The sequence below is a fragment of the Falco rusticolus genome, chromosome 3 (genome assembly GCF_015220075.1).
Source record: "Falco rusticolus isolate bFalRus1 chromosome 3, bFalRus1.pri, whole genome shotgun sequence".
NCBI classification, from domain to species: Eukaryota; Metazoa; Chordata; class Aves; order Falconiformes; family Falconidae; genus Falco; species Falco rusticolus.
This window is the reverse complement of record NC_051189.1, coordinates 69,406,339-69,432,119: the sequence shown is the minus strand read 5'-3', so window position 1 is coordinate 69,432,119 and position 25,781 is coordinate 69,406,339. Positions and strand designations below refer to the sequence as shown.

The window sequence follows — 25,781 nt, the reverse complement described above, 5'->3', positions numbered from 1 at the left end:
AAGGGAATTATGCCCAAATCTGCAGTGATGGAACTAGGTCAGCCCCACAGGAGATATGTTTGCTCTGACGCCAGGTGGAACCATGTACCATTTGTCCTGATTACAGTGATTTTTCCCTCACTACTTCCTTCGAGACTCGGCTAACGTAAGAGGCAGATTTGCCAACGTTTCGGTTAGGGTGAACGCAGTAAAGAACGCTTCCAAATGTTAAGTCTGATGTTCTGTTAGTTTACTCCCAAAGCTAAGCAAGCTCAATGGTAACAATTCCTTCTAAAGTCATCTCCGAGCCCGGGTTAAGTTGTGAAATAAATTATGAGGTTAACATGCTGCTGCTGGTGGAGGGGTAACTGACAAGGTTGTCTTAAAATAATCAGTTCAATGAACCGCTTCTAAAATAACTGGCCTGCATATTAATTATGTTCCTCTTTCTTATTAATTGGGCAGCACTAAAATACTGTGGTGAATAGTCTGTTATAAGGGAGAATTCACTTGTTACTTCAGGAAGGGGTTTTTTTTTTCTGTTTCACTCAGCTTGCCGCAGTCCTTGCCAGGCTTGAATGGGAACAGGAGGATACTGTTATTCCACATTGAGGTTTGCCACTTTTAATTTGCCTGGATGCTTTTCAAATTGCAATTACGTAGATATGATGAATGCTAAGTGATAGAATGAGACCACCTACCCATGGTAGGTTCCTGAGGCAGCCAGCTTTGATTGAGGGGAAGTCATGTTGAGTTGCAGTGTGACGGTTACACGAGGGCAGAGCACACAGCGCTGAGAGCGTTCTGAATCTTTTGGCACATAGTGAATTGGGCACCTCCTTCATTCTCGACCTCTGCCTTTTATTTCAGGGAATAGTCAAAATCACTCCTGTGTTTCAATGAGGGGGGTGGGTTTATAGTAGTTGGGGGAGAAATTTAAGCCTCACTTCTGTTTCCTTGCGCTCTACTTACATGAGTAACCTAAGGAAGGAAACCAGTAAACTTGAGAATAAGAAAAAAAGATGACTGGAGCTGCCAGAACACGTTAATAGGAAAATAACTGGAACAGCAACTGCTAAACTCGCTAGGTGTGTCCACATGCTGTGATGGATCCTCTCTGTCTGCTCATTCTAATTGTAGAGGAGGTGGAGGTGCTCAAGGCTCATAATAGTGCTCCAGGCAGAGTGAGAAACAATTTAATACAGCAAAGCATATAGTTCTGCTGAGCAAAGATTTAAAACAAAAAAGATTGCTTCTGTAGTATCTTCAGAGAACTGCTTTAGCAGAGCATTGTGTTTCTATAAATGGGATTCAGGGATGACTCTAAGCATGAGTGCAAGTACTGGGGAAAAAATAATCATGAATGCACTGTTGAGAGAAGAGAGGATGCTACTGTTGAACTTTCAATAGTTCAACTAGCCACAGGCACGTAAGCCACCTACGCTTCCGTGACAGTCTTGGCGAAAAAGCTTTTCTTGACAACATACATACCACAAACAACTGTTCTAAACTTGCACTAAAAATACATGCTGATAGCCAGAGCCCACTGTAGATGCTTTTTTAGAGAACTTCCACTGAGGGGTAAGTTACAGCTGTATCACTTGTTTGAAAGTCATTTTGGACAGATTGCTGATATATTAGTAAACTTGTTCAACTTCATATTGAAAATCAGTCTGCATGAACAGGTCATTTAACTCATTGGAAATCATTTCTTTAGGTTTAGGAATGCATAAAAAAAGCCCTAACTGCACATTTAATTATAAAATTCTAATCGCTGAAGACAATGAGTCAACTTCCTTGATAAAAAGAATTATGCATGCCCTTTACTAGTGCAGATTAACTTTTTCAAATTTCCCACTAGAGAAGAAAAACTAAGATAATGGCTTACGTAAGCTCACACTGCGTATGTAGCATTGCTGGTTTTATTACAGTTTGATAGCCTTGCCAAGGATCATTTGTCATCAGTTTGAAGAAAGCAGTTAAACCTGTCCACAACAGTGCAGAAAGAGACAGGTCTTCAGCTGATGAATAGCAGCTTTACTCTACCGCATTCAACCCAGGTCAGACTATCTGCAGCCTTAGCCTGATTAAAGGCTCACCAATTTTATTTTGATACATCTCTTAACTCAGCTGGTGATTTTTAAACAAACATAACCAGAACTTCAGGTAGGCAGAGGTCAAAAGCCCTTATGACTTGCATTTTCACATTTAGGAATCACAGGGAAATGATGAAATCTCACATGAATTTGTGTACAAGGGTTCCATCACACTCTCAACCGCTCCACGCTGGCAAGTTTTTACTTTGCGCAAAGAGATTACAAAACTATTAAATAATCTTTAGAAAGGTAGTTTCAAAAGGCTTTATTGAATATTTCTGAATTTGTTACAGCATTGGTAAACTACATTTTGTATTAGCCTGCTTTATACTTTCAAACCAGTTTTGATATTATATTATAGGTACTCTGTACTACTATCTTACAGAACAAGTAGTTTAGTTTGTAAGCATACATACTGGTGTTTGAATGTGACGGTGACAGCCCTGAAGACAGGGTTGCTTTGTCATATGACAACACCACAGGCAAAGGAACGATCTCTTAAAATACAGTCGTGCTGGTAAACCATATGGCTGGTCCAAAGGCTCCTCTCTTCTGCTATCTTGTCCAAAAAAAGCCAGATGCATCCCCATGCTTTCGCACTCTGTTGTTCATCCCGAAATAGGCACTAATTTTAGGCTTGTAACAATTCTGGTGGTAATTACCAAATTTGTTCATTTATTATGTGAGTGAGACAAATTCACTTTATATAGACTATCAGAACTTTGTGCAGATGATGTCTTAATACATAAATGAGAAATTAATTTGATATGGGGTTCTTAAGCCCAGCATTATTATTTTTTAAATTACTTTCTTAACTTCCTATATACTTTGTGTGTCTACCTTGTGCAATTAACTTTCCAGTTGCTTTATTTGTTAAATCCACACTGGCAAATGCAATATTTCTTCCTTGCTTCAGAATCTGAGCTGTAATCAGTATCTCTTCTCCAATCTTAGCAGCAGAAGTGTATCTTCAATTAAGAACAAAATGAACAGGTAAGAGACTGTACAAAGCAAAAATCCAAGAATATTTTTGCATTTTTGATTATCATGAAGGGGATCAGCAGAAGTGAGTAATAAAGGCATATCTCTGCCTTCCTGCCTGCTTGCAAATCCCCCTTTCTTAAAGTCCTTGAGTTCCCCTAAGTACTGCAGTTGTAATTCAGCATAAAAATTCTCTGAGAAAATGGAGGGTAGAATGAAACCCATTGGTTTGGTTCTAAGGAAAAGTCCGTTAGGTATCAAAGACCTCAGTTCAAAGTTCAGCTACAAGTCCTCTTCCAGCCACTGCTGGCTCACTGCAGCCTTTCTAAACTAGTCTGACTGGTTCAGCTGCAAAAGGTCTCTGTTTCAAAGGCTCCAGAACTGTGTGGAACCTAAGCATGGGTTAACTGCTTTCCATACCCCTGGTCAGAGAAGTCTTGGAAATCTGGGAGGCCTTCAAACTTCCCAGGTTTAACACTGTTTCCATTCATTTGATAACTCTTTGGTTTTATTTATGTAAGTAGGAGGGTGTGCTTTTAAAACACTCTCCAGGGAATAGGAAGAAATTCCCCCACAAAAAGCCTGGAAAGAATTAGGAGGAGCACGATCCAACCATGATCTGGGGTAAGGGGACATTGACATGCAGAATTACAGAGAAGAATGTATAATTGCTGGATATAAATCTTAGTGAGATAAATTTCATCAACCAGTCCATTTCTATACATGACACCATGTCAAAATTATGTAGTCATGCCTAATGCTAATGTAGCACAAGCCCCATTAGTTGACAGGGGCAGGGTTTCAGTCTTGTTTCATTCTCAGAGGCTGCTGCCAATTCTCTTCTGATAAAATAAGTTTCTCTGTTTCTGTTTGTTCTTTCCATTACTGAAATACCTTCTTGTGACAACTTTTTAAAAAGCTCCTTCCCCAAAAGGAAAAAGTTGTATTACAGCAATATTTGATGGGTTAAACAAAGCTACTAATATTGCTACACATAACATTTCCCAAAGATTATGCTACTCAATCATTTTGGATCACTTCCAGAGACAGCACTTTCTTAAGATTTTAGCCCTTATGCAATTGGGTAGGCATATTCGAATGTAAATAATTCAGATGTTGGCCTCTTGTTATACTACTGTAGGGAAAAAACATTAACATAGGAGAATTTCAGGTTTTCATTTCCAGTGACTTCCTAGTCATTACAGTGGTTGTATAAAGCTTAAATACATGCTCCAGTCCCACCGGCCCAGTGGAGAAATGAGAAGGTGCTGTGGGGGAAAGGAGGGAACCTGGTAGAAATACAGATCACCCCACACAGGCTTTTAAAGCTGCTTTTATTTTTTATTTTTTTTAGACAGTTTTGATGAAGGGTTGGTTACTTTTCCAAAATTTTTAATGCTCTGTTAGTTATTCCAAGTAGGATGACTTTAGTTCCAATCATTCATAATCTCTTCAGTAAAAGTAATGAATAATAATAGCATGATCAAAAAAGGTTTCAGAACAACTTTTTTTTTTTCTTTAAAGACACTGTGCTTTAAATTTGCATTGCAGGAAGTACTATTCTCAGTATAAAACTACCTTTAAATGACACATTTCAAGGTCAAGGGTATCTTCCTCCACTGAGAAATTCTGATTCCATCTGTAATTCATCCTCTATGTGAGCATACAACACAGCTAAACTGTTCCCTGTTTTAACATTTTATGGACTAATACTGAAAAAGGGTTTATAGAAAGCTGCTTACCCTAATGCTTGGTGTTTGAGGACACACTCTAATATATCTTTGCAAGCAAAGACAAAAGTTGAACCAATTTTGTAAAGCTAAGATTTACCACATAACAACATCCCTTTACATTCTATGGATGAATGGGCACCATCCCTTAAACTCCTGTAACTAGTAAAAGTTTAAGGAAGTCCAACTCGAATTTTGCAACCAAATATCAATATCCCCAAATACAGCCCCCCCCCCCCCTTAATTTACAAAACCAAAACTTCTGAAACCAAACACCTTTTTTAAGTGAGTACTACAGCACAGAAATTATGTACAATGGAGTCAACACCACGTTAGGGGAAGAAAAGTTAGTATGTTCAGATGAACATGCTAGATGATACCTACGTGATGTTCATGTCCACACTGACCCCAGGCACTGCTCTTTCCGTGTACAGCAACGCTGCTGTCGACACCACATCCACAAGTGTGGCTGTCAAACCTCCATGTAACGTGCCACCTCTGTTTGTATGCTCCTCCTCTACTTTCATTTCACAAACAATTTTTCCAGGAGTTGCAGAAAGAAGTTTCATCTGTATAACCAAAAAAGGAATAAAAAGCTTACTGATGATAGTACCAACACCCAATACTGCCCTGAATCAAAATGAAAGTAAATCTTGTTTAATTCTGGACTCATGAGACAAATTACAACATAGAAAATATAGTAAATCAACTGTCACATTAGGTATTTCCATAATTTTTGAGCAAAGATCGCCGCCTTAGAAAAATCTGTGTTTCTAGTGCAGATAAATATTTAAACTGACAGATTAACAAAACTTCAATACTTGCTATGCTCTCAGGAACTGCTTAGGAGACAACATTCTTCTTCAGTTTTCCTTTTGCTTTAATCTGGGACTGAAAAGCCAGATTAGAGGGAACACAAAACTGCTCTATATGAGTGTACCATAGCCATGAATGCATATTTGTTAGCACACAAAATGGAAACAAGACTGACAGCAATTCATAATCATTATACTAGAGCAACCTCAGTTACAAATCAGTATTTTGAACTGAGCGCTAGAAACACTAATCAGATTGGCCTCCCTGCGCTGAAATTCATATTCCTGGGTATAAGTATGCAAGACTGTGTCACACTGTATTACAGCATCATGACTTGTATATACACTTGTATTCCAACCCACAGGTGTTAAACAGAAAATGACAGTACATCCATGTTATCATGCTTCCCTCTGTACCTATCCAAAAAGCTGGATTTTTGAGACCAAGGTGTTACTGAAATTCAGTACTTTAAAATCTTTTTTCAAGTTTCTTCAGTTAGTAACACTGTATTAAAAATCTGAAAGGAGATGCAAAACTGGGGCAAGTTCAGTGAATATATTTACACATACAACTAAGACTTTAAAGTACCTTAAGACTGTCACAAGTAAAATGTGGACTTAATATTTATTATAGTTCCTACTAATTTACTAATTCTTTTACAATTTTTTAACTTACATGTTTCCATACCGTATCAGCTGAGTTGACTTAAATATTTTTAATCTTAAAAGGAATTGATTGAAATGTCTCCAGTCTCACTATTCCTTAATTATTCTGCAGTGTAAGAGCTCAGTTTCAGCTAATGCCCCTAAACTGATAGGCCAAAGTTTATCCAAGCTTTGCAGAGTAACGATCCTAAGGTAAATAAATGACAATGTAGTACACAGTCCATCTATGAATAGAAAAAGCTGGAATTAAGCAGAGGGGAAATCACTGAGGCAGTGTCCTAATACAGAAATAGCAACTTGACCAATGAAAATCCCGAGTCTCAAAGCAGGCGTGCTGCACTGTGCTGCACTGACTGGAGGCCTAAGTTTCTGACAGAATTTCTAATGAGGACTTTACTGATGCTTGACACTGGGAGCAGATGGCTTCCACTACAGTCAGGGAGTTTTCCAATCCACCAGCAAGGCAAGGAAAGCATCTGGCTTCATTTGTCATTGATCTGGCACTAGCTGCATGCTCTCCTTGACGAAAATAGTTCGGTATTTGAACACTTCCAGGGCTTACACAGCTAGAGTTGCTAGTTTGTCCTTCCACAGCCCTTCTGTGCTTGTCCTCCCACACGTCTGTCTCACTGAGCATACCGTATGCCGCTTCAGCTTCCAGCCACTACTGTGATGCACTACTTTGGAGACAGGGCTTTAAAACCCACAGTCATTTAAAGCCCTATATAGATAACACATTGAAATTAAACCTGCAACAAAGTCTGATGCTGAGCTGAAAAGTTTCAAACTAAAATCCGTCTTTTCTAGAACAGGAAAAATCTTGAGTTGTACTCTGTTACGGTAAGAAAGGCTTCAGGTATCTCCCAGAAAGACAGCAGATACTTCAAATTCAAACAAAACTGTACTTTTATTGTTATTATTATGTTCATAACATCATAATTCTAGAAGGAGACTGCAGAAAAAGTCTGAAAAGTATTCCAGAGCAAGGTAGGAAGCTTGTCTCCCGAGGCTCACTTCAGCCACTTACCCTTATGAGCTGAAGTACTACATTTGGTAGGATTATAGGGCAAAGGAGAGTGAAGTTATCACAGTGAAGAGGTGACGAAGAAGAACTAGCTGGACTCTATAAATGAAGGAGCTTCTCAAAGCTTTATAACTTAACTTTTACATACAAGACCAACTTATCTTGGTGAGACAAGACAGTTACTTTGCAAATAGATACTTTCTATTAAATATATCAGATCACGGAGCTGTCAACAAAAACACTGCGTCCAGTATCACATCCTTCACAATGCAAACCAATTTTTTTTATGTGGTTGGTTTTCTTAGATGTATGTACTGCATCACTCCATGTCACAATTACATAAAACAGACAGAAACTACACAGAGAATTTTAGCATTGCAAAATTTAATGAGAATACAGGAACTGCTTCACAGGACCATCCTACACAGCAGCTACACTACTGCACACTACAGAATTTATAACAAAGTAATGTCATTTCAACTGTTTTCATCATAACATATGTCACAGCACTATCAAAACTATCAAGCTGCAACAAGGCTTTTACTTTCCCATACCAGGTTAACTTCAAGAAGTAGTTCTAGTGCCTTGCCCCGGCACAGCCACCAACCCCCCACAAGGTTTCAACAGTTCATCTACTGTCCATGCTGTTTCTTCAGCCTCTTCAGGCCAGTCCACACTGCTTCTTGCCTCTGCTGCGTCTGGATTCTTTCTGCTCCGGGCTCCTCTTCTAGCCAGCCTTTCCTCATCCAGGCACCCTTCTTCTCTCAGGGTGTTCTCTCTCCTCCCTCTGCTTCTTCCAGATCTCTCTTCATACAGTGCCCTCCCCTTCCATACCCCTTAGAGCCATTTAACTACAGGAACCAGTCACAGCTGCACATTATCCACGTCAGCCAACCCACCGCCCCTGAAGCCAGCCCACAGCTGTATATCATTAATGTTAATTAACCTGCCTTCATTCCTCTACAATTCCTCTTATTTTCTTAAGATTTCATACCTTATGTATTTAACAATCATCACAACTTCTTTGCAAATAAACAACTCATACAGTCCAGACAATTTGTCCCTGAATTCATACACATATTCCTTCTTCACTTTTATCTTGGACTTTTTAGCTTCTGGGGGCTGATCACCTTTCTACTCATCTGCTTTCTTGACATCTGGGATTTTGTTTTCTTCAGAGGGAGGTTCTAATGAGCTTATAGTACCTTGCCCTTTCACCTCTTGGGTCACACCGGACGGTAACCTGAATGAGCTTGCAGCAGCAGATCTAGGATACAGCATTATCACATCATTCCGTGTCCTGAAAAGCTCCTTAACATCCTTGTGGTCACCCATTTCTTCTATGAGTGGAAACACTTTCAACAAGCACATGAACACCAGGAAGAACACCGCCAGGCCGAGCAGCAGCAGCAGCAGCAGCGGGAGCCGGCTGTGGCACGGCAGTGCTCCGGTGCCTGCCCTCGGCACAGCCATCACTGCTGCCTGGCCGGAGCCACCGCTGCGGGCTGCTGCCACGTCTGGCCATCCACCCTGCCACTACTGCCCATCACCCTCAGCCTCTTAACTCCACGGCAGTCAGGCTTCCTTCTCTTTGATCCCCGATATGAAGAAATAGTGCGAAATAGGGACAATAAACATCGCATCGATTGTGATTGTATGTGTCTGCTCAAGGAGTGTAGGTGTGGTGATTGGTCACATAACCATATAGTTTTAAGGAAATAACTAATGAAAGAAAGAGTCTGTTCTTCTTCTTCTAACAAAAGGGGCTATTTACAAAAAGGATGAGAAACATTCCAATGTTATCTAGAGGGAGCACTAAATCTCCTTGCTAAAGAAAACTAGATGGCCGACAAGGACATGAATTAGCTGCAAACTTGCAAGACCACCACATTCCAGGCAAAGGACTGATAAGCTAATTAACATACGAAGTGAGAGTAGGCGGGGTTAGATAATGAATATGTATAGGTGTTAATTGAATATTCATTGTTTCATTGTATAAATATAAGACAGTTACTTTAGACATGCACGTTAGGCGGAAGGATCCCCCGTGCATCCAGCGCTGCCAATAAAGGATCCTCAGTCACTAAGAAACGTTGACTTCGTTCTTTAAATCATCGCAACGGCTCACCTCTACTGGTGTCTGATCTGGATCCCTAGGCTCTCCTCACCTATCTCAACGTGATCTGGATCGCAGGCTATCCCCACCTGCCTCCGCTATATTTAAATCAATCTGGCGACCCAGATGGGACACCCCTCTGCCGGGCTGTAGGACCCGCTGGGAACAGGACTCCCTAGGGTACCCCCCGGAATTCCCAGAGGGACTCCTTGACTCTACGGATCACTGCGGAGGCTGACAAGTACCCCATCGCTGTAAGTGACGGTATTCTTTATTTTGGTTTGTTTGTTTGGTAGACCGGTCATTTGGAACCGCCCGTAAGTCAGAAGACAAAAGTTAAATTCTGCAGGGTGGTGTATACTTTTGTGGCTAGCACCTTAAGTATACGTTTGGTTTTGTTGGCATTCAACTGCTGTTTGGAGCCTGGCAAGTTCGCCTATAGGGCTCGTTTGGTACGGTCTTGCTTATTACGGTTTTCTGACTTATGGGGTGTGGAAATTTGACTCTGATTATCGTTATTCTGATTTTGGCTATATTCTTGGTAATCTTGCTTATTAAGGTTTCCTGACTTATTGGATGTGGAATTTGACTCTGATTATCGTTATTCTGATTTTGGCTATATTCTTGGTAATAATAGTGGGTTCTTGGTGGTGCTGTAGAAAGGTACCTGCATGTTGCATTTTGTAAGCGTTAAGTGTATTCTGTTAGTGTGAAGTGGGAAAATGGGAGGAAAACAAAGTGGTGGGATTTTAAAAGAAAAGCCCTTTAGGATGTGTTTTGAGTCATTGGAAGGATATTGGAGGATCCGCTGGTGGAAATGTGAATAGGAAAACATTGATAAAATATTGTAACCAATGGTGGCCACTTTATAAGCTGGAATGTGGAGAAAAGTGGCCTTTTAATTAATAATTATAAGGTTATTAATAATTGTTATTTATGCTGGAAATGTGAGAACATTTCTGTATTAAGTATATTACAAATGTTGGTATGTGGTTATTGTCTTGAACATCCGAGGGGTGAATGTGAACCTCTGTATGTTTTAAAGTGTATATGGTGTAAAGAATTATTATATGTATGGTGGCGACAAGAAATTGAATGCCCTGACTGTAAGATTTGGACGCCTTGGGATAAGAGAGAGAGCTGTAAGTGAAATTAGAGTCTCTGTGGCTGGGATAGCGATTGAGATAATAGTAAGAAAGGTCACTGGAAGGAAATGGGGGGGCAGCTGGGGGAAGTGTGAATAAGAGAACTTTGGCTAAGTACTGCAATCAGTGGTGGCCCCTGTATAAGTTAGGGGACAGAGAAAATGGCCCTTAAATGGCACACTGAATTATAATGTTTTGCTACAATTAATGTTATTTTTAAGGCAAGAGGAAAAATGGGATGAAGTAATGTATGCTGGTATGTTTTTCACTCTGAGGAATCACCCAGAGTGGCAAAAGAGTGTGGTATTAACCTAGCTCCACAAGATCCCTTAATAATAGCAATGGAAAAGGATCAGAGGGGAGGTTGTGGTTCCTTCTATGGAGTAACCAGAATTAAACACGTTGTAAGATAAAACTTGTACTAATGTATGTAAGACCTGAAGCGGGGCGGGGGGTGTGGAGAATCAAAGACCCTGTGAGTGTTAGAGTATTGGGGTGAGTTTGTACAACCCCCCGTACCCGCCCGAAGGTGCGGCTGAGTCCTGCTGGACGCATGGCAGGGTGTTTGCTGTTTGCCTGCAAAGGCGTGATACGTAAGAACACAGACTTAAAGCAGCAAGGAGCAGATTTGCATTCAGGGTAAGAGTTAAAGCAGAAGTGCTGCTGCAGAGGCAGGCTTGTGTAACCTGCAGAGCAGGAAGAGCATCTCCTGTCCCAATCCTTCTCTCCTGCTCCAATCCTTCTGATGGTGAGGAGGAAGGGGTTGCTGTTGCTGACAATGGAGCAGAAGGACCTGACAATGTCACCCCAAGTGCTGCAGCATTTGCAGTACAACAGGACCGGTAACGGCCCCTTTAGGGCAGGCAATGGGTCTGAGGAGAATAAAGGTGAATCTTTGATGGGGAAATTTGGATGCTTGGAAGTTGGTTGCGAATAGGACTGGATAAAGGTTCGAGTGGATTTTTACTAGGTAATCGTGAGGTAGAAAAGTTGATAGAAGGAATAGGGGACGTGTACAGAAGCTAAGAGAAGAGCTGTGTCGTGCTAAACCGGTAGAGGAGATGAAGCAGAGACAGAGGAAGAATATCAGGCAGAAGTGAATGAGCATATTGTAGGGAAAGTGGGCACTGGAAGCGAGATTGCCCTAAGCTAAAGAACCAGCAAGGGGTTCTGGTGAACTAGGGACTAGGAAAAATGAGGTGGAATTTTTAGTGAATACAAAACCAACTTATTTGGTGTTAAACTTCAGTGAAAAGAATTTGTTACAGTTGTGGGAGCTGCTGGCCACCAGGAAAACATCCCGAAACCTTTAAGAAAACAAGAATGCCAAGTTCACCAAAATCTTTGTTGGGATGAGATTTATTAGAACATCTAGACGTTTGAAGAAGGAGAAATGAACCTAAAAGTTGAAAATGATCAATTAATTGAAATCTTGAGCTTATCTTTAATTCAACAAAAAGGTGGAAAAGAGGACCTCCCTGAAGTAAAAGAAATTTTAACCAGGTGTATCTGGAAATAAATTCCAGGAAAGGTGAAAAATGCTTTACCTGTTACAGTAAAAATGATAAGGGGGAGGCTTGCCTAGTTCAGATAAAACAACATCCCTTGGTCAGCAAGGCTGTGGGGAATATTGGCAGAAAAACTGAAATAACATACACTCTGTAGTAGTTCTACTAATGTAAATCTGTGTGTTTTACCATGACAGTGACTTGTTATGGGATGTGCAGATGAAACTTTGGATTGACAACAAAGTACAAGGAATAAGGTTGGTCAAGTAGCTCCTACCACAATCAAGGGCAAGACTGGGTTGGCCTCCATGTTTGCCACCAAGAAGAATCTTGAGCTCCGCTGCTGGCTGCAACCCAGTAGGCGCTGAGTGGTGAGAACATATGCCATGCCAGACCTTGATGTGAGGAATGGCCCCCTCTGTTATAAGAGGGTCATCCAGGAAGGAAGAACATAAGATGGCCCATTGAGGCACTGATTTGGAAACTGGAAACCGCCTGGCCGACCATGAGGCCATACAAGTAGCAGAGGAGGTAGGAAAGGAGGAATTATCCTTAATACCAGATGGTAAAATCCAAACTGTAAGTACAGATCAGGAGCCAAACTATTCTAAAGAAAACTTAAAGCTAATTCAGAACATGAATGATGAGATAAGTGGACTTATTTGAGGGATGGTCATATAGTGGTACCATCCAATTTAATATGGACCACAGCCCTAACAGAACATAATAAGACGCACTGGGGAGCTGATAATTTATATAAAAGTCTAAATCAGAAATTGGTAGGGTGAAACTTGTATACTTAATAAAACAGGTGACTCAGCAATGCGAAATGTGTTTGAAAATTAGCCAGGGCAACAGTGGCAAGTTGATTTTTCTGAACTCCCAAGAAAAGGGGGGTACCGATATTTATTAAATGAATGGACACCCCAACGTATCATACAGTATTATGGACCTGCAACTTGGAATCCTAATGAACTCATTAGTGGTGCTTGAGAACCAATCTACAATCTGAATCGTATCATTCGTCTACAGGCTGTCTTGGAAATTATTACTAATCAAACAGCTAAAGCTCTTGACTTACTGACAGACCAAGCAACTCATATACGAAATGCAATTTATTAACACAGGATGGTTCTCGATTACCTGCTAGCCGAAGAAGGAGGTGTTTGTGGTAAATTAAACGTTTCCAATTGTTGTTTGAAAATTGATGACAATGGTGAGGTAGTTAAACAAATCACATCTGAGATACGGAAGTTAGCCCATGTTCCCATCCAAACTTGGAAAGACTGGAACATTGACTTGTTTTCCTGGCTTCCCGGGAGCCCCTGGGTAAAACGAATCCTATTTTATTTGTTATGTGGATTAGCCACCTAATTGTTTTTGCCATGTGCTGTTCCATGTTTTATAAGATTAATTCAACATGTTATAACTAACATGCAATTTGCTACTATGGTTTCACCCAATGGTGTTAAACAAATTCGAGTAGTACGCCAAAATGTACAGTCAACAATACAGATTATATAGTTAACACAATAACAGTTTAATAGCAAACAAGAATCTGGGAATAATAACTATTAACAATTCATATAACAATGTAGGCTGATTAAGAATACAAATAGAATAGCAAACAAAACAACCATCAGGAATGCACAGACAAGGATGTGGCAACGTCTTTTATACTTTTCCACCTCCGCCATAAGTTCTTGACGTGTGACAGTAGAAAAACGCACCCCCTGCCTAAACAACAACAACAAAAAAAGAAAGGTTTTGATTCCCCTTTATAATGAACCATACAGGTTAGATGTTTAAAAAACACTCACCTTATGGGATGTTCAGAGGGGGAAATGCGCACTCCAGACCCTTCCTCCCTGGCAGGCGACGTGGCGGTCTGATGCATTGAAAGCAAGGACCTGTCATTTGGCCATAGTGCCATAAATGTTACCATTAACAAACTTACTGGAGTGGTAAGCTCGGGAAATGGGTCCGGGACTTCATCTGGACACTCAGCAGCCATCTTTTATCGTGTATGCCTTTGAACATGCGCATGCGCAATTTTAAACCCCACAGAATGTATTGGAAAAATCTGGAAAGACCGTGCATGCGAAACCCCTATAGTCTAGCCATGATAGTGACGCATATATAAAAAAAAAAAAGAAAAAAGGAACGTTTAAAGAAACTATAGTATTTATAGTTCATTTATTACTTAAGTGGAATGTATAGTTATAAGTATTGTTTTAGGTTTTGTTTTTGTAGGTTATATGTATTACCCAACCTTTTTAATTTAATTTGAAAACTGTGTGTTGGACGCAAAATAAATTTAGTCACAATAATGCAAAGGCTGAACAGCAAAACCGTGCAGAGTGTGTCATGTTCTGCCCATCTTTTTCAAGAGATCAACATTTTCCTTTTGTTTATATAGCAGTCTCTTGCACTCTGCTTTGGTATCCCACGAGTTCCACTATTTGGGACGAATTGCAAGGAGATTGCACTCTTCTATACCGGCGTGACCAAAAGCACTCACAGAAATACATACTGATGGTTACTGTAATCCAGCAAAGTCTCATGTAATGCGAAAAACAAACTTCTTCACTCATGAGTCCAACACAGTCCTGAATAATGTCGGGGTGGTAACTCCATCTGTTCCCTCCATGATAGTCCGTGCTGGTCCTTGGTATTTTTCTTCACGAGGTGACGAAGATGAACAGAAACGAATAACAAGTCACATGGTAACTTTGCTGAGCTTTTTATTATCGGTTATGCGGTCTTGCTATGCTGATGTTTTAGGAATACTGATATGTATATTACTTCAATGTTCTGTTTGGTGCTGTCAAAGAATGATCAGAGAGCATAATGATAGTTTTTAGAACAGGGGGGATTGAATAATGAGCTATGTACAATGAGTGATGAATGGTATACTACTTTTCTAGAAAATGATGTGCTTATATATAATTATCCAAAGTTGGGAGGTGTTCAAAGACCCTTATTATCAACATGATGAATACACCAAGACCTTTAGTGTCAGCACCATGGATGTACTAGGCGCAAGGTCCTTGGATTCGTTATCTTTATAAGGGCCATCTGGTCCTAAGTTTCTGTCGCGTATATAACGTGGCTAAAACAAGGACTTTGAATCGTGCTCATTAGTCGATCGAGGAACAGAGTCTGCACAGAAACAAGAAGGTAAAAAAGGTTCACTGGAGGAAGACTCCTGATCTTCATCCTGAAGACCCCAGACAACCACTCCTCAAGGACATTGCGCAGGAGCAAAATATGTAAATGAATTCCTGGAATTGTAATGAATATGTAAATGATTTCCTGACAGAAACCATAATTGGTGGGATACTCTCTTTGGCTGGTCACTTTCTGCAAAAGAAATTCTTAATGCTATGGTACACCCCATTGTGATCTTATTGAGCAGTTTAGGAATTTCCTTAATACTAAGCATTATGTTATATTTGTGGGTCTGAAGAATGTTTAAAAGGGTAACACTTATGTGTGATGCTTTATATCATTCGGGAAGACTGCTTAAGTAAAAGAATTTACTTAGTTTGATAGAAAAGGGGTGATTGATATGAAGAAATAGTGTGAAATAGGGACAATAAACATCGCATCGATTGTGATTGTATATGTCTGCTCAAGGAGTGTAGGTGTGGTGATTGGTCACATAACCATATAGTTTTAAGGAAATAACTAATGAAAGAAAGAGTCTGTTCTTCTTCTTCTAACAAAAGGGGCTATTTACAAAAAGGATGAGAAACATTCCAATGTTATCTAGAGGGAGCACTAAATCTCCTTGCTAAAGAAAACTAGATGGCCGACAAGGACATGAATTAGCTGCAAACTTGCAAGACCACCACATTCCAGGCAAAGGACTGATAAGCTAATTAACATACGATGTGAGAGTAGGCGGGGTTAGATAATGAATATGTATAGGTGTTAATTGAATATTCATTGTTTCATTGTATAAATATAAGACAGTTACTTTAGACATGCACGTTAGGCGGAAGGATCCCCTGTGCATCCAGCGCTGCCAATAAAGGATCCTCAGTCACTAAGAAACGTTGACTTCGTTCTTTAAATCATCACAACGGCTCACCTCTACTGGTGTCTGATCCGGATCCCTAGGCTCTCCTCACCTATCTCAACGTGATCTGGATTGCAGGCTATCCCCACCTGCCTCCGCTCTGTTGGGCACTGCCAGCACCGCTCAAAACTTCAAATGTCCCCCAGCACAGCCATTACTGCTGTCACTGCTCATTACACTCAGTCTCATGATCTGAAGATCATGAGGTCAAACTTCACACGTGGCACCAATTGTCACAGCACTATCAAAACTATCAAGCTGCAACAAGGCTTTTACTTTCCCATACCAGGTTAACTTCAAGAAGTAGTTCTAGTGCCTTGCCCCGGCACAGCCACCAACCCCCCACAAGGTTTCAACAGTTCATCTACTGTCCGTGCTGTTTCTTCAGCCTCTTCAGGCCAGTCCACACTGCTTCTTGCCTCTGCTGCATCCGGATTCTTCCTTCACCGGCTCCTCTTCCAAGTCAGCCTCGGCTCATCTGAACCTTCTTCTCCCTGCTTTTCTTGGGGCCTGTCCTCGTCTCTCCTACATCCAGGGCACTCTCTCTCCTCCCTGCTTTTTCCAGGTCTCTCTTCATCCAGAGGAGCTCCTTCTCTTCATTTGGTACTCTCTCCCTCTCTTCCATACCCCTTAGAGCCATTTAACTACTTAGCAGGAACCAGTCACAGCTGCACATTATCCACATCAGCCACCCCACCACCCCTGAAGCAAGCCCACAGCTGTATATTATCGATGTTAATTAACCTGCCTTCATTCCTCCACAGACACAGAGCTGGACCAGTCAAATACATTCCTTTAGACCTTGTGCAGAAACTCATAGAGCACCTGAAGCGCTTCTGCTTTCAGCCTGGCTTCAAGGTGAGGTGTGAGATGTTATAACAAGCTATTTTTTTTATTATTATTTTTAAACAGAGAAAAGTAATAATTTATCTTGAAATTTCACAGTCCTGAAAGTTAGCTTAGTCAGAGTTACCAGGAAGGGAAGAAGAGCTGTTACTAAGCAACTCATGGAAGGTTATTCAGCACAGTCCTCATCTGCAGAGAGGCACTCAAAGGCAGCTCTAGTATTTAAGAAGAGTTCAGTAACACTTGTACCTTCTACTGTGTGTTACCCTCACATCCACACAGTCCCTTAGGGGACCTTGAATAAGTGGAAAACAGCACCAGGCCCGCACTGCCGGGCTCCTGCCGTGCCCGCGGCCATGCCCCGGCCGCCAGGGTTCAGCGAACCCACCGCAGGCCCCCACCTGCTGCCGCTCCGGCGGCCTGGCCCCTGCGGGGGGGCTGCTGTCCCCCACCAGGGCAGCGCGGCTCCGCAAGGCCTCTGCCGAGCCTCCGCCTGCGGGGCTGCGCCTGAGGAAAGGCCCCGGCCTGGTTCAGCCTTTTATTCTGGGAGGGGAAAACCCACGTTTTGAACGAGCAGCCCCGCCTCGGGCGACCGGCCACCTCTCCAGTCGGGGGCTGCCGCCAGCGGCCAGCAGCCCCCCGGTCTGTACACCAGTATCGTTAGGGCGAGTGTCAGGAGGACGGGGCCGGGCTCTTTCCAGCGGAGCCCAGCGACAGGGCAAAGGCAACGGGCACAAACCAAAGGAGAAGTTCCACCTGAACATGAGGAAAAGCCTGTTTGAGGGTGACGGAGCTCTGGAACAGGCTGCCCAGGGAGGCTGCAGAGTCTCCTTCTCTGGCGACATTCACAACCCACGTGGACGCGATCCTGTGCCACCTGCTCTGGGTGACCCTGCTCGAGCAGGGTCCTGGACCAGGTGATCTTCAGAGGTCCCTTCCAACCCCGACCGTTCTGTGACACTGTGCCCCTCCTGGGGGCGCCGCCCGCGAACCTCCCCCTGCGGCCCGCCCGTACCTTGCGGAGCACCCGGTCGAAGCCCTGCGACTCCACCATGTACTTCATGGCCTCCTTCAGACTCTCCACCGTGAACCCCATCTTGCCCGCTCCGCCGACGGCCGCCACTCCGCGCCCCGGAACGGCAACCCCGGCGGGCGGGGCTGGGCCCGCCTTCCGCCCGCAGGAGCTATGGAGGCGGCGGGGGAAAAGCGGGAGGGGGGCGAGGCGGCCCGTTGCCTGCAGGCGGGGAAGCCTCTCCCGGAGGAGGAGAAGAAAGAGGAGGAGGTGTTACACCTGGCCAAGCGGAGGAAGGTGCTGTGCTCCGAGTTCGCCGCCATCACCAGTAGCGACGCGGCGGTGGCGCGCAGCTTCTTGGCCGGCAGCGGTTGGCACATGGAGGTACACGCGCGGGGGGTTGGCGGCGGGGGCGAGGGGGGGGCAGCCCCGGCGGCCCTTTCTCTGCCATCTGCCTCTCTGTGTTTCAGAGGGCGCTGAACGCCTATTTCGAGCCGCCGCTGGAGGAGAAGGAGGAGGAGGAGGGGGCGGCCGGCGGGGGGGGCGTTAACTGGTAGGTGACCCCCGGGGTGGGAGGGTGGCCGGCGGGGCGGGGGTGAGGGGAGCGGGGCCTGCGACCCTCGCAGCCGGGGACCGCCACCTCCCGGGTCGCAGCGGTCCCGCTCCGCCGCACCTCGCCCGTCTCTGCCCCGGTCGTTTCTGCTCCTCACGCTGAAGTTTCCGTGCTAGTTCTCCTTGTTTCCCACCCCCCCGTCCCTTCCCGGGGTGTCCCAGCCATCTAACTCTGGGCTAGTGGGTTTACGAGCCCAAGGGCTCGGCTTCATTTTCATTTCCACGGCCTTGTATCGCGATGCAGTACCCGTGCAGGTGGTATTATACACCTTTGTATACATATTATACACCTAATGCAAAAAATAATACAACAGATATATTATACACGTTTGTGTGTGCATAAACTGTGCATGTAAGTGGTATACTGGACGTATGCATATTTGTATTTCTTAAAGGAAGTTGGCGTGGACATGCACACCTTGTTAAATGGACCTGTGGAAGTTAGGGCCTAAGATCTGTGGTCTTAGATACGCAGACAATTGCAGAGCAAATCCATGGGGTGTACCGAGGAACTTTTACAGACCCCGGCCCTTCACAGTCCTGAGGGAGGCATTTTTCCGGTGGACTTACTTATTTCGGTCTCACACGTTATATAGAAAAGCCCTTATGATCTTTATAGTTATGAATAAACTGCATTTGAAAACAGCATGCCTGTTTCTGCTTGATATGTGTGTATGAAAAAATGCGAGCCTCCTGAACATTAGCAGTGGTCTCTAGGTAGTCCGTGATGAGTCAGAATACGGCTGTATCAAACTGGCAGCAGCTTTTTCTTTTCCAGCCTCTCTCTGTCTTTGCACAGAGGGTTCTGTCTTGGAACTGTTGCATGCAGGTTGTGTTGGGAGAGAAGACTGTTCGGAGACCTCCCTGTCAGGGGAGGACTCATTGCAGACTACACAGACTTTGATCTTTCATCTCATAGTCCTTCAGGTTGCAGTATAAATATAAAAAGTCATCACGAAAGTAGTGGAGGCATATACCACTGCTTACAACAGCCAGTGCATCCTTGTGATATCAACACTGTGTTCGGGTCACAAGTCCAAAACACAGCACCTTTGAGCTACTATGAAGAAAATCAGCGCTTACCCTAGCAAAAAACAGTACAACCATCTGTTAGCAGGTACAGCGTGGTTCTCTTCAGCAACACAGTCCCCAAACAGTTACTAGACTAGGCACTCAAACTTAGTGTTGTTGATGTTAGTCTTCATGAAATCAACAGGGTAGACGGGGCCTGTGTTTTTGAGGTGGCATTTGGGGTGAATATTCCCAAGGAAAAGGACTGTCAATCTGTCACAGAGTGAGTCTGCACATGTACCTCCCCAGGGGGTTTGGCAGTTGGAAGAATCTCAGCTGTACCACAAAGACAGCATGTAAAAGCAAGTCCTGGCTGCAGTTGTTTGTTTCTAATATGCTGGGAAGTGTTTGAAAAGCTAATATACACAGGCTGCCTCTAGCATGGGGAAAGAGTTGAGTTACTCAGGTGCTTCGGATTACTTTGGTTACTGTCCGATTAACTTAAATCAGAATGGTAAATGTTATGTCTATAAGGAAGAGGAAGAACCACTTACTTCACCTGTGTACTAAGGCTCTGTATGACTGAGGTCTGTATTGTTTTAGTTGCTGCACTTGTAAATTATGTTGAGATCAATACATGTGAGCTTATTTCTTGGGAAAGTTTTAAATGGCCGCGTGTAAGTTCTCATGGGTCTAAAATATCTTGCTTTAGGAGATAAGTGGGAGTAATTGCAGGAAGAATAGTATTATGCATGTTGACAAACAAGTAAACTCTCTCTTTTAGTATTGACCTCACAGCAGATGCAGCTACTACTAGTAATGCTGGTGTCAATAGCGCAGACTCAAGGCAACAAGAAGATGACAGCAGCTTCTCCCTGATAACTTGGAACATTGATGGGTTGGATCTGGGAAGTCTGAAAGAACGAGCTGGAGGAATTTGTTCTTACCTGGCATTGTAAGTGTAGCTTCACCTTTGTATTGTTGTGTACCCAGCTTTAAAGGGAAAAGCAAACTTCTTGGTTTAGATATTTACAAATCTTCATGCCCAAATTATCTTAATGTTAGATGCAACAATACGATCACTATAAATCCGAAATCGCTGAATAAAAGTTGATAGAGGTGTGACCCTATGCAGCATCTCAAAGGTTAAATATTTTGCGATGACTACTTTACAAAGCTTTTCATAATTAACATTATTGTTCCAGTTGCAGTCATATGTCAAAAGCATACTTCATACTTCCATCTTGTACATAAGAGAAGGGTGAAAATGCAAGAAACTTGTTTGTCTCATTTGGGTGGTATGAATAACTTCGTGCTAGAGCAAACTTTCAAACAACAAAAAAGACTTTTAGTGAAACGTGAAAAGTGGCTCTCTAGCCGTTACTGTCTATCAAAAAAGAGAATGTGCAAGGTAAGATAAAAACAATAGAATCTGTGATTGCCTTTTATAGTTCCATCGGTGGAAGCCTGACGTGAATATATTTATTTATGAGCACTTTAACAATTGCATATGTTGATTTATCTTAATACAGTAACTTATCAGTGTAAATTAAATGTTTTAAACAAGTAATAATAATTTAAGATTCTCTTAAAACAGCAGAAACCTCTTAACCAAAATTTTCACTTGATGTTGTTAATCTGGGGTGACAATATTTTTCTTATGTAAATAAAGCCTTAGGTTTGTCCTTCACCTACTTAGAGCAGGGCTGTTCAGCAGTGTAGCAAAAATAGGGGCAGCTCTGAAGTCATGTCTAAATGGGCATTTCCAGGACTGCTGGCCCACATGAACTGTTAGTGATTGCGCAGCTCTAATACAATAGAAGAGCTTGTCGTTGATGAGACTGGAGAAAATGAGTGGCAGGTTACCTGAGAGGATCTGTTGTAAAGGAATGAGGTGGTGGCTGGAATCTCCGGGAGAACATGTTCCACAGCTGCTTTGCAGCTGCTTATGTTTAATTCCTCATGTGTGTAGTATATGAAACCTGTGCAAATGTGTGCGAGATCAAGGTATAGGGAAATCATGCATTTTATTACCATGACAGTTCCATGTCCATAATAATCATTGTTTCCTCCCTTTTAGCAATGGTGATGTGTCTACGTGCTACTAAGTATGATGGAGACAGTTTTTCGGGTTTTTTGAAATACAGATTCTTACTATATCTAGGAAGATGAGAACAAGGTGCACCTGAAATCCCTGACCCTGTTCCATTTGGCCTCAGAGTGTAACAGTAGCACCTTTCGGTAGTTAATTTAAAATCTTTTCTCACCAATTTCAGATACAGTCCAGATGTGGTGTTTTTACAAGAGGTCATCCTGCCACAACTCTCTCTTCTACAGGTGAGAGCAGGCAGCTACGCTATTATTCCAGGTAAGAAATAACCCTCAGTTTCTAACTACAGAAACTGGAAAATTAAGTTTGGTTTTATTCTGTCTCCTTTACCGAGATCTCTGACCGTTTGTAGGAATGAAAAGAGTAAAGTGAAGAAGGAAGCACTTAAATTACTTTCTGTGTTTTGATACAGCATATAGTTTGATGCTCATTATGCATGTGAAAAGCTTTCCTGCCTGGTGGTTTCCTTTGTATTTTTTCTGCATTTTGAAAGGCTGATAGTAAGGGTAGCCAAAAAAGTGCCATAGATAGTAATTTCTTAAATATTTTCATTTTAAAAAATCTGAAAAATGAACCCTGCTATTATATAACTTTTTAACTGATGACTTCACATCTTACAAATTAACATGACTCTCCCAGATCATGCTGAAAAGGTCTCTTTCAGAACCTTAACTTCTTTATGGCATGGCAGAAGATAATCTCGACCATTTCCTTCCCTGTTCATCTTTAGGTGCCGTAGATGGCTATTTCACTGCCATAATGTTGAAGAAATCAAGAGTGAAGCTACTGAAACAGGAGATAATACCTTTTCCAACAACCGCCATGATGAGGAACCTTTTGGTTGTGCATGTGAGTGAGTCAGTATGTACTAAACGGCTGTATGTCTGCCTTCAAAACAAAAAATCCCAGGAAAGGCTGGACTGGCTTTACTCTGTGACAGTCTCAAACAGCAGAAAAACTTCTCCAAACATACAAACACAGTTGCATTTGATAATAACAAATGTAAATCTTTTATGTAAATTACTGGCCGCACTTTGTTTTGAAGTCTCATAACTTTTACTTATTTATAACTCTTTACTTTGAGGGTGACAGAGCACTGGAACAGGCTACTCCGGGAGGTTGTGGAGTCTGCTTCTCTGGAGATACTTAAAACCTGCCTGGACATGATCCTGTGCAACCTGGTCTAGGAGAAGCTGCTTTAGCAGGGGATTGGACTAGATGATCCCCAGAGGTCCCTTCCAACCCTGACCATTTTGTGATTCTGTAAACCTGTGAAAACAAAACTAAAAGCCTGTTATCCTCCTGTAAGCCACTTTTCTGAATGTAAAACTAATATTAACCAGAGCTCTGTCATTCAGTAATTTACTTTGTGATTACATTTTGCCTTTGGACTTTTTACCATGTTGTGAATGGTAACACTGCCTCTTTGTTTCATGCACAGGTGAGCATATCTGGTAATGAACTTTGCCTTATGACCTCTCATCTGGAGAGTACTAAAAATCACTCTAAGGAGCGTATGAAACAACTGCAAATAGTGTTAGACAAAATGCAGAAGGAGTCTGAGTCCACCACTGTTATATTTGGAGGGGATACAAACCTCAGGGACAACGAGGTAAATAGAAATAAGCAACCTTGTTAATTTTGAGAAGGTATTCTGACAAAATCTTCTCAGGCTTTTTTGTTGTCTTTATGAAAAGTGACCTGCTTAGGTAGAACAGAGATATGCAACATTTATTCTTAAAAAGTGGAAGCATGACTGAAGTAGAAGCTGTGGCATTGCTATGCTGAAGCATTATTATAGCTGAGGAGATGTATACGAAGAGCTCTCTGCCCCTGCAATAACAAAATACTTTATTGGCGACATTTATAACTGAGAAGAGGCAGGAATAGTTGATGAAATTTTGATTTCAAAAACATCTTCTCATTTTGAGAACCTGATCTTTACTCGCTCAGTTCTGATTCTCAAGAGAGTTAATGCTTTTGGAATCAATGAAAGAAGAGGATGCTCTGGAGAACCAGATCTTGGGAGCTTAAAATTAATATCTCTTCATAGATACATTCAAAATTAGAAGTAATTTTTGCCTGCTGATACTAAAAGTGAGATTTGTGCATGATTACCAAAAGGTCAGCGTTTCATCCTTCCCTGTTGTGAAATTCCATTGCAATGAACTAGAATGACATTACAACTCTTAGCAGGAGCAGCACAAGTCTTAGGAGGAGCAGCTGAGGGAACTGGGTTGTTTAGTCTGGAAGAGATTTGGGACTTTATTGCTCTCTGCAGCTACCTGAAAGGAGGTTGTAGGCAGATGTGGGTAGGTGTCTTCTTCCAGTTAACTAGTGACATGACGAGGAAACAACCTCAAGTTGTGCCAGGGGAGGTTTAGATTGGGTGTCAGGAAAAATTTGTTCACTGAAAGGGTGGTCAAGCATTAGAACAAGCTGCCTAGGGAGGTGGTAGAATCACCATCCCTGGAGATGTTTAAAAGACATGTAGGTGCGGTGCTCAGGGACATGGTTTAGTGATGGACTTGGCAGTCCTGGGTTACCAGTTGGACTTGATGATCTTAGAGGTCTTTTCCAACCTAAATGATTCTGTGATTCTGTGGCATTGGTTCAGAGAACATGGTGTTGACCCCCAGACCTCAGAATTTCAGAGCTGAACTTTTTTTTTTTTTTTTTGTAACATGTTATGGATTTAGAAAGTACTACAGGAATTGGTCATGCTTTAGAGTATCCTGAGAAATACCACAACTTAGAAACATTTCCAATATCTTTGGCTCTAACAACTTGTTTTTTGCAGAAAAAAGCAATGTTGTGACAACTCTGTTCTGGTTTTGAAGGTAAAATTTGTGAATTCAGTATATTCTGGATTTTCTTCCCTCCTCTTACCTTCAGGTTACTAAACTAGGTGGCTTACCTAACAACATTCTGGATATCTGGGAATTTTTGGGTAAACCTCAACACTGCCGCTATACTTGGGACACCCACTCCAATACCAACCTGCGTGCAGAGTACAAGTGCAAGATGAGATTTGACCGTGTTTACATTCGGCCTGCAGTGGAAGGGGGACATATTATTCCACGAAGCATGGACTTAATCGGGTTGGAAAAACTAGAATGTGGCAGATTCGCTAGTGATCACTGGGGTCTTCTGTGTAATTTTGATGTGGTACTATAAAAAAGAAAAAAGGCTTGCATTGTTTGTTTTTAGGTAATTTGTTCTTGATTTACAGAATTTTACCCTCTGTGTTGAAGTGGGGCATATTTCAGTTTTCAACCCTAATGCAGTCTCTGCTCTTGACTTCCACTGGAATGGCTTCATTTCAAGCTAGGTTTCCCTTTTTAGTTTCCTGATAAAAATATTTGGTTTTAATAATGAATGCAAATACAAAAACAAATTATGGTTTTAAAATGGGAGAAAGAGACTCTAAATACAAGTCATAAACATAATGGTTTAAAAGACATTTTTATTTTGGCATGTATTATAATCTCATAATAAATGCTGCTTTTTAATTTTAAGAATACTGTGCTTGCTTTGTTTCTTTTTGTAATAATTTCCATCACCTGTTACAACCCTCTCTTCTGTAGGGTGTTTTGTTTTAGCTTCTGAAGTTTGTGTTGTACATATGTGCACCTGCAGGCAAGACAATAAAGGAGTTGAAAGAATTACTAGATTCTCATAAAATAGGGGTTTCTTAAGTAAGAATTAAAGTAATACTGAACATAAGAATGATATGCATTCTGTTCAACAAGAAAAGGGTATAGGCAGATGTGTGAGGTTTTTCAGTTGGGATGGTGTATACCTTACTTTGTTTTTATTAACCTGGATATTTGCAGATTAAAATCTTACCTTTCCAGTGAGCTTCTAGAAACAGTGCTCTTACAAACTGCCGTGCAAAGTCTGAGCAACTCAAGGTCTCACTGGCTTTGCAAAGATCAAACAGACTTTCTTATTCAAAGAACTGTGTGGTCAATCCTATAGAAGCTGTCGTTTGTGCAAAGTACCAAGCTGATTTAAAAGGGAAAGTCTATTAACATTTTTGGTGT

At 42.0% G+C, this 25,781-nt stretch overlaps 2 protein-coding genes and 1 long non-coding RNA gene across 5 annotated transcripts; 1 reads left to right on the top strand and 2 right to left on the bottom strand.

The window, feature by feature from the left end:
- Positions 1 to 1,070: 1,070 nt before the first annotated feature.
- TDP2 (tyrosyl-DNA phosphodiesterase 2) lies at positions 1,071 to 25,256 on the top strand. Of its 3 annotated transcripts, XM_037381689.1 has the most exons (8): positions 1,071 to 1,130; positions 18,252 to 18,386; positions 18,473 to 18,555; positions 20,410 to 20,580; positions 21,902 to 21,993; positions 22,466 to 22,584; positions 23,177 to 23,347; positions 24,631 to 25,256. In XM_037381689.1, the coding sequence occupies exons 1-8, from the start codon at positions 1,086 to 1,088 to the stop codon at positions 24,910 to 24,912; spliced, it is 1,098 nt and encodes a 365-aa protein (XP_037237586.1). In that variant the 5' UTR covers positions 1,071 to 1,085; the 3' UTR covers positions 24,913 to 25,256. The 3 variants fall into 3 exon arrangements, with proteins under 3 accessions (XP_037237586.1, XP_037237583.1, XP_037237585.1); XM_037381688.1 differs by lacking the exon at positions 1,071 to 1,130 and having other exon boundaries at positions 18,154 to 18,386; XM_037381686.1 differs by lacking the exons at positions 1,071 to 1,130; positions 18,473 to 18,555 and having other exon boundaries at positions 18,012 to 18,386.
- On the bottom strand, positions 2,325 to 18,146 carry ACOT13 (acyl-CoA thioesterase 13). The gene is made up of 3 exons (XM_037381691.1): positions 18,006 to 18,146; positions 5,171 to 5,355; positions 2,325 to 3,043 (listed from the first exon to the last, which is right to left on the bottom strand). Exons 1-3 carry the CDS (start codon positions 18,084 to 18,086, stop codon positions 2,887 to 2,889), a joined length of 423 nt encoding a protein of 140 aa, XP_037237588.1. The 5' UTR covers positions 18,087 to 18,146; the 3' UTR covers positions 2,325 to 2,886.
- Positions 8,267 to 17,998, bottom strand: LOC119145313. The gene is made up of 2 exons (XR_005103385.1): positions 16,234 to 17,998; positions 8,267 to 9,496 (listed from the first exon to the last, which is right to left on the bottom strand). It is a non-coding gene; the product is annotated as an uncharacterized LOC119145313 (long non-coding RNA).
- Positions 25,257 to 25,781: the final 525 nt, after the last annotated feature.

What these genes read in the sequence shown, in the direction of transcription:
- ACOT13 (XM_037381691.1), bottom strand. Translation starts at nt 18,086, where the DNA reads ATGGGGTTCACGGTGGAGAGTCTGAAGGAGGCCATGAAGTACATGGTG. An exon ending in TCGACCGGGTGCTCCGCAAG is followed by an intron (nt 5,356 to 18,005) that starts GTACGGGCGGGC and finishes TTGGTTATACAG; the next exon opens with ATGAAACTTCTTTCTGCAAC. An exon ending in AGTGTGGACATGAACATCAC is followed by an intron (nt 3,044 to 5,170) that starts GTAGGTATCATC and finishes TCTTAATTGAAG; the next exon opens with ATACACTTCTGCTGCTAAGA.
- TDP2 (XM_037381686.1), top strand. Translation starts at nt 18,043, where the DNA reads ATGTACTTCATGGCCTCCTTCAGACTCTCCACCGTGAACCCCATCTTG. An exon ending in GCAGCGGTTGGCACATGGAG is followed by an intron (nt 18,387 to 20,409) that starts GTACACGCGCGG and finishes TCTCTCTTTTAG; the next exon opens with TATTGACCTCACAGCAGATG. An exon ending in GGAACCTTTTGGTTGTGCAT is followed by an intron (nt 22,585 to 23,176) that starts GTGAGTGAGTCA and finishes TTTCATGCACAG; the next exon opens with GTGAGCATATCTGGTAATGA.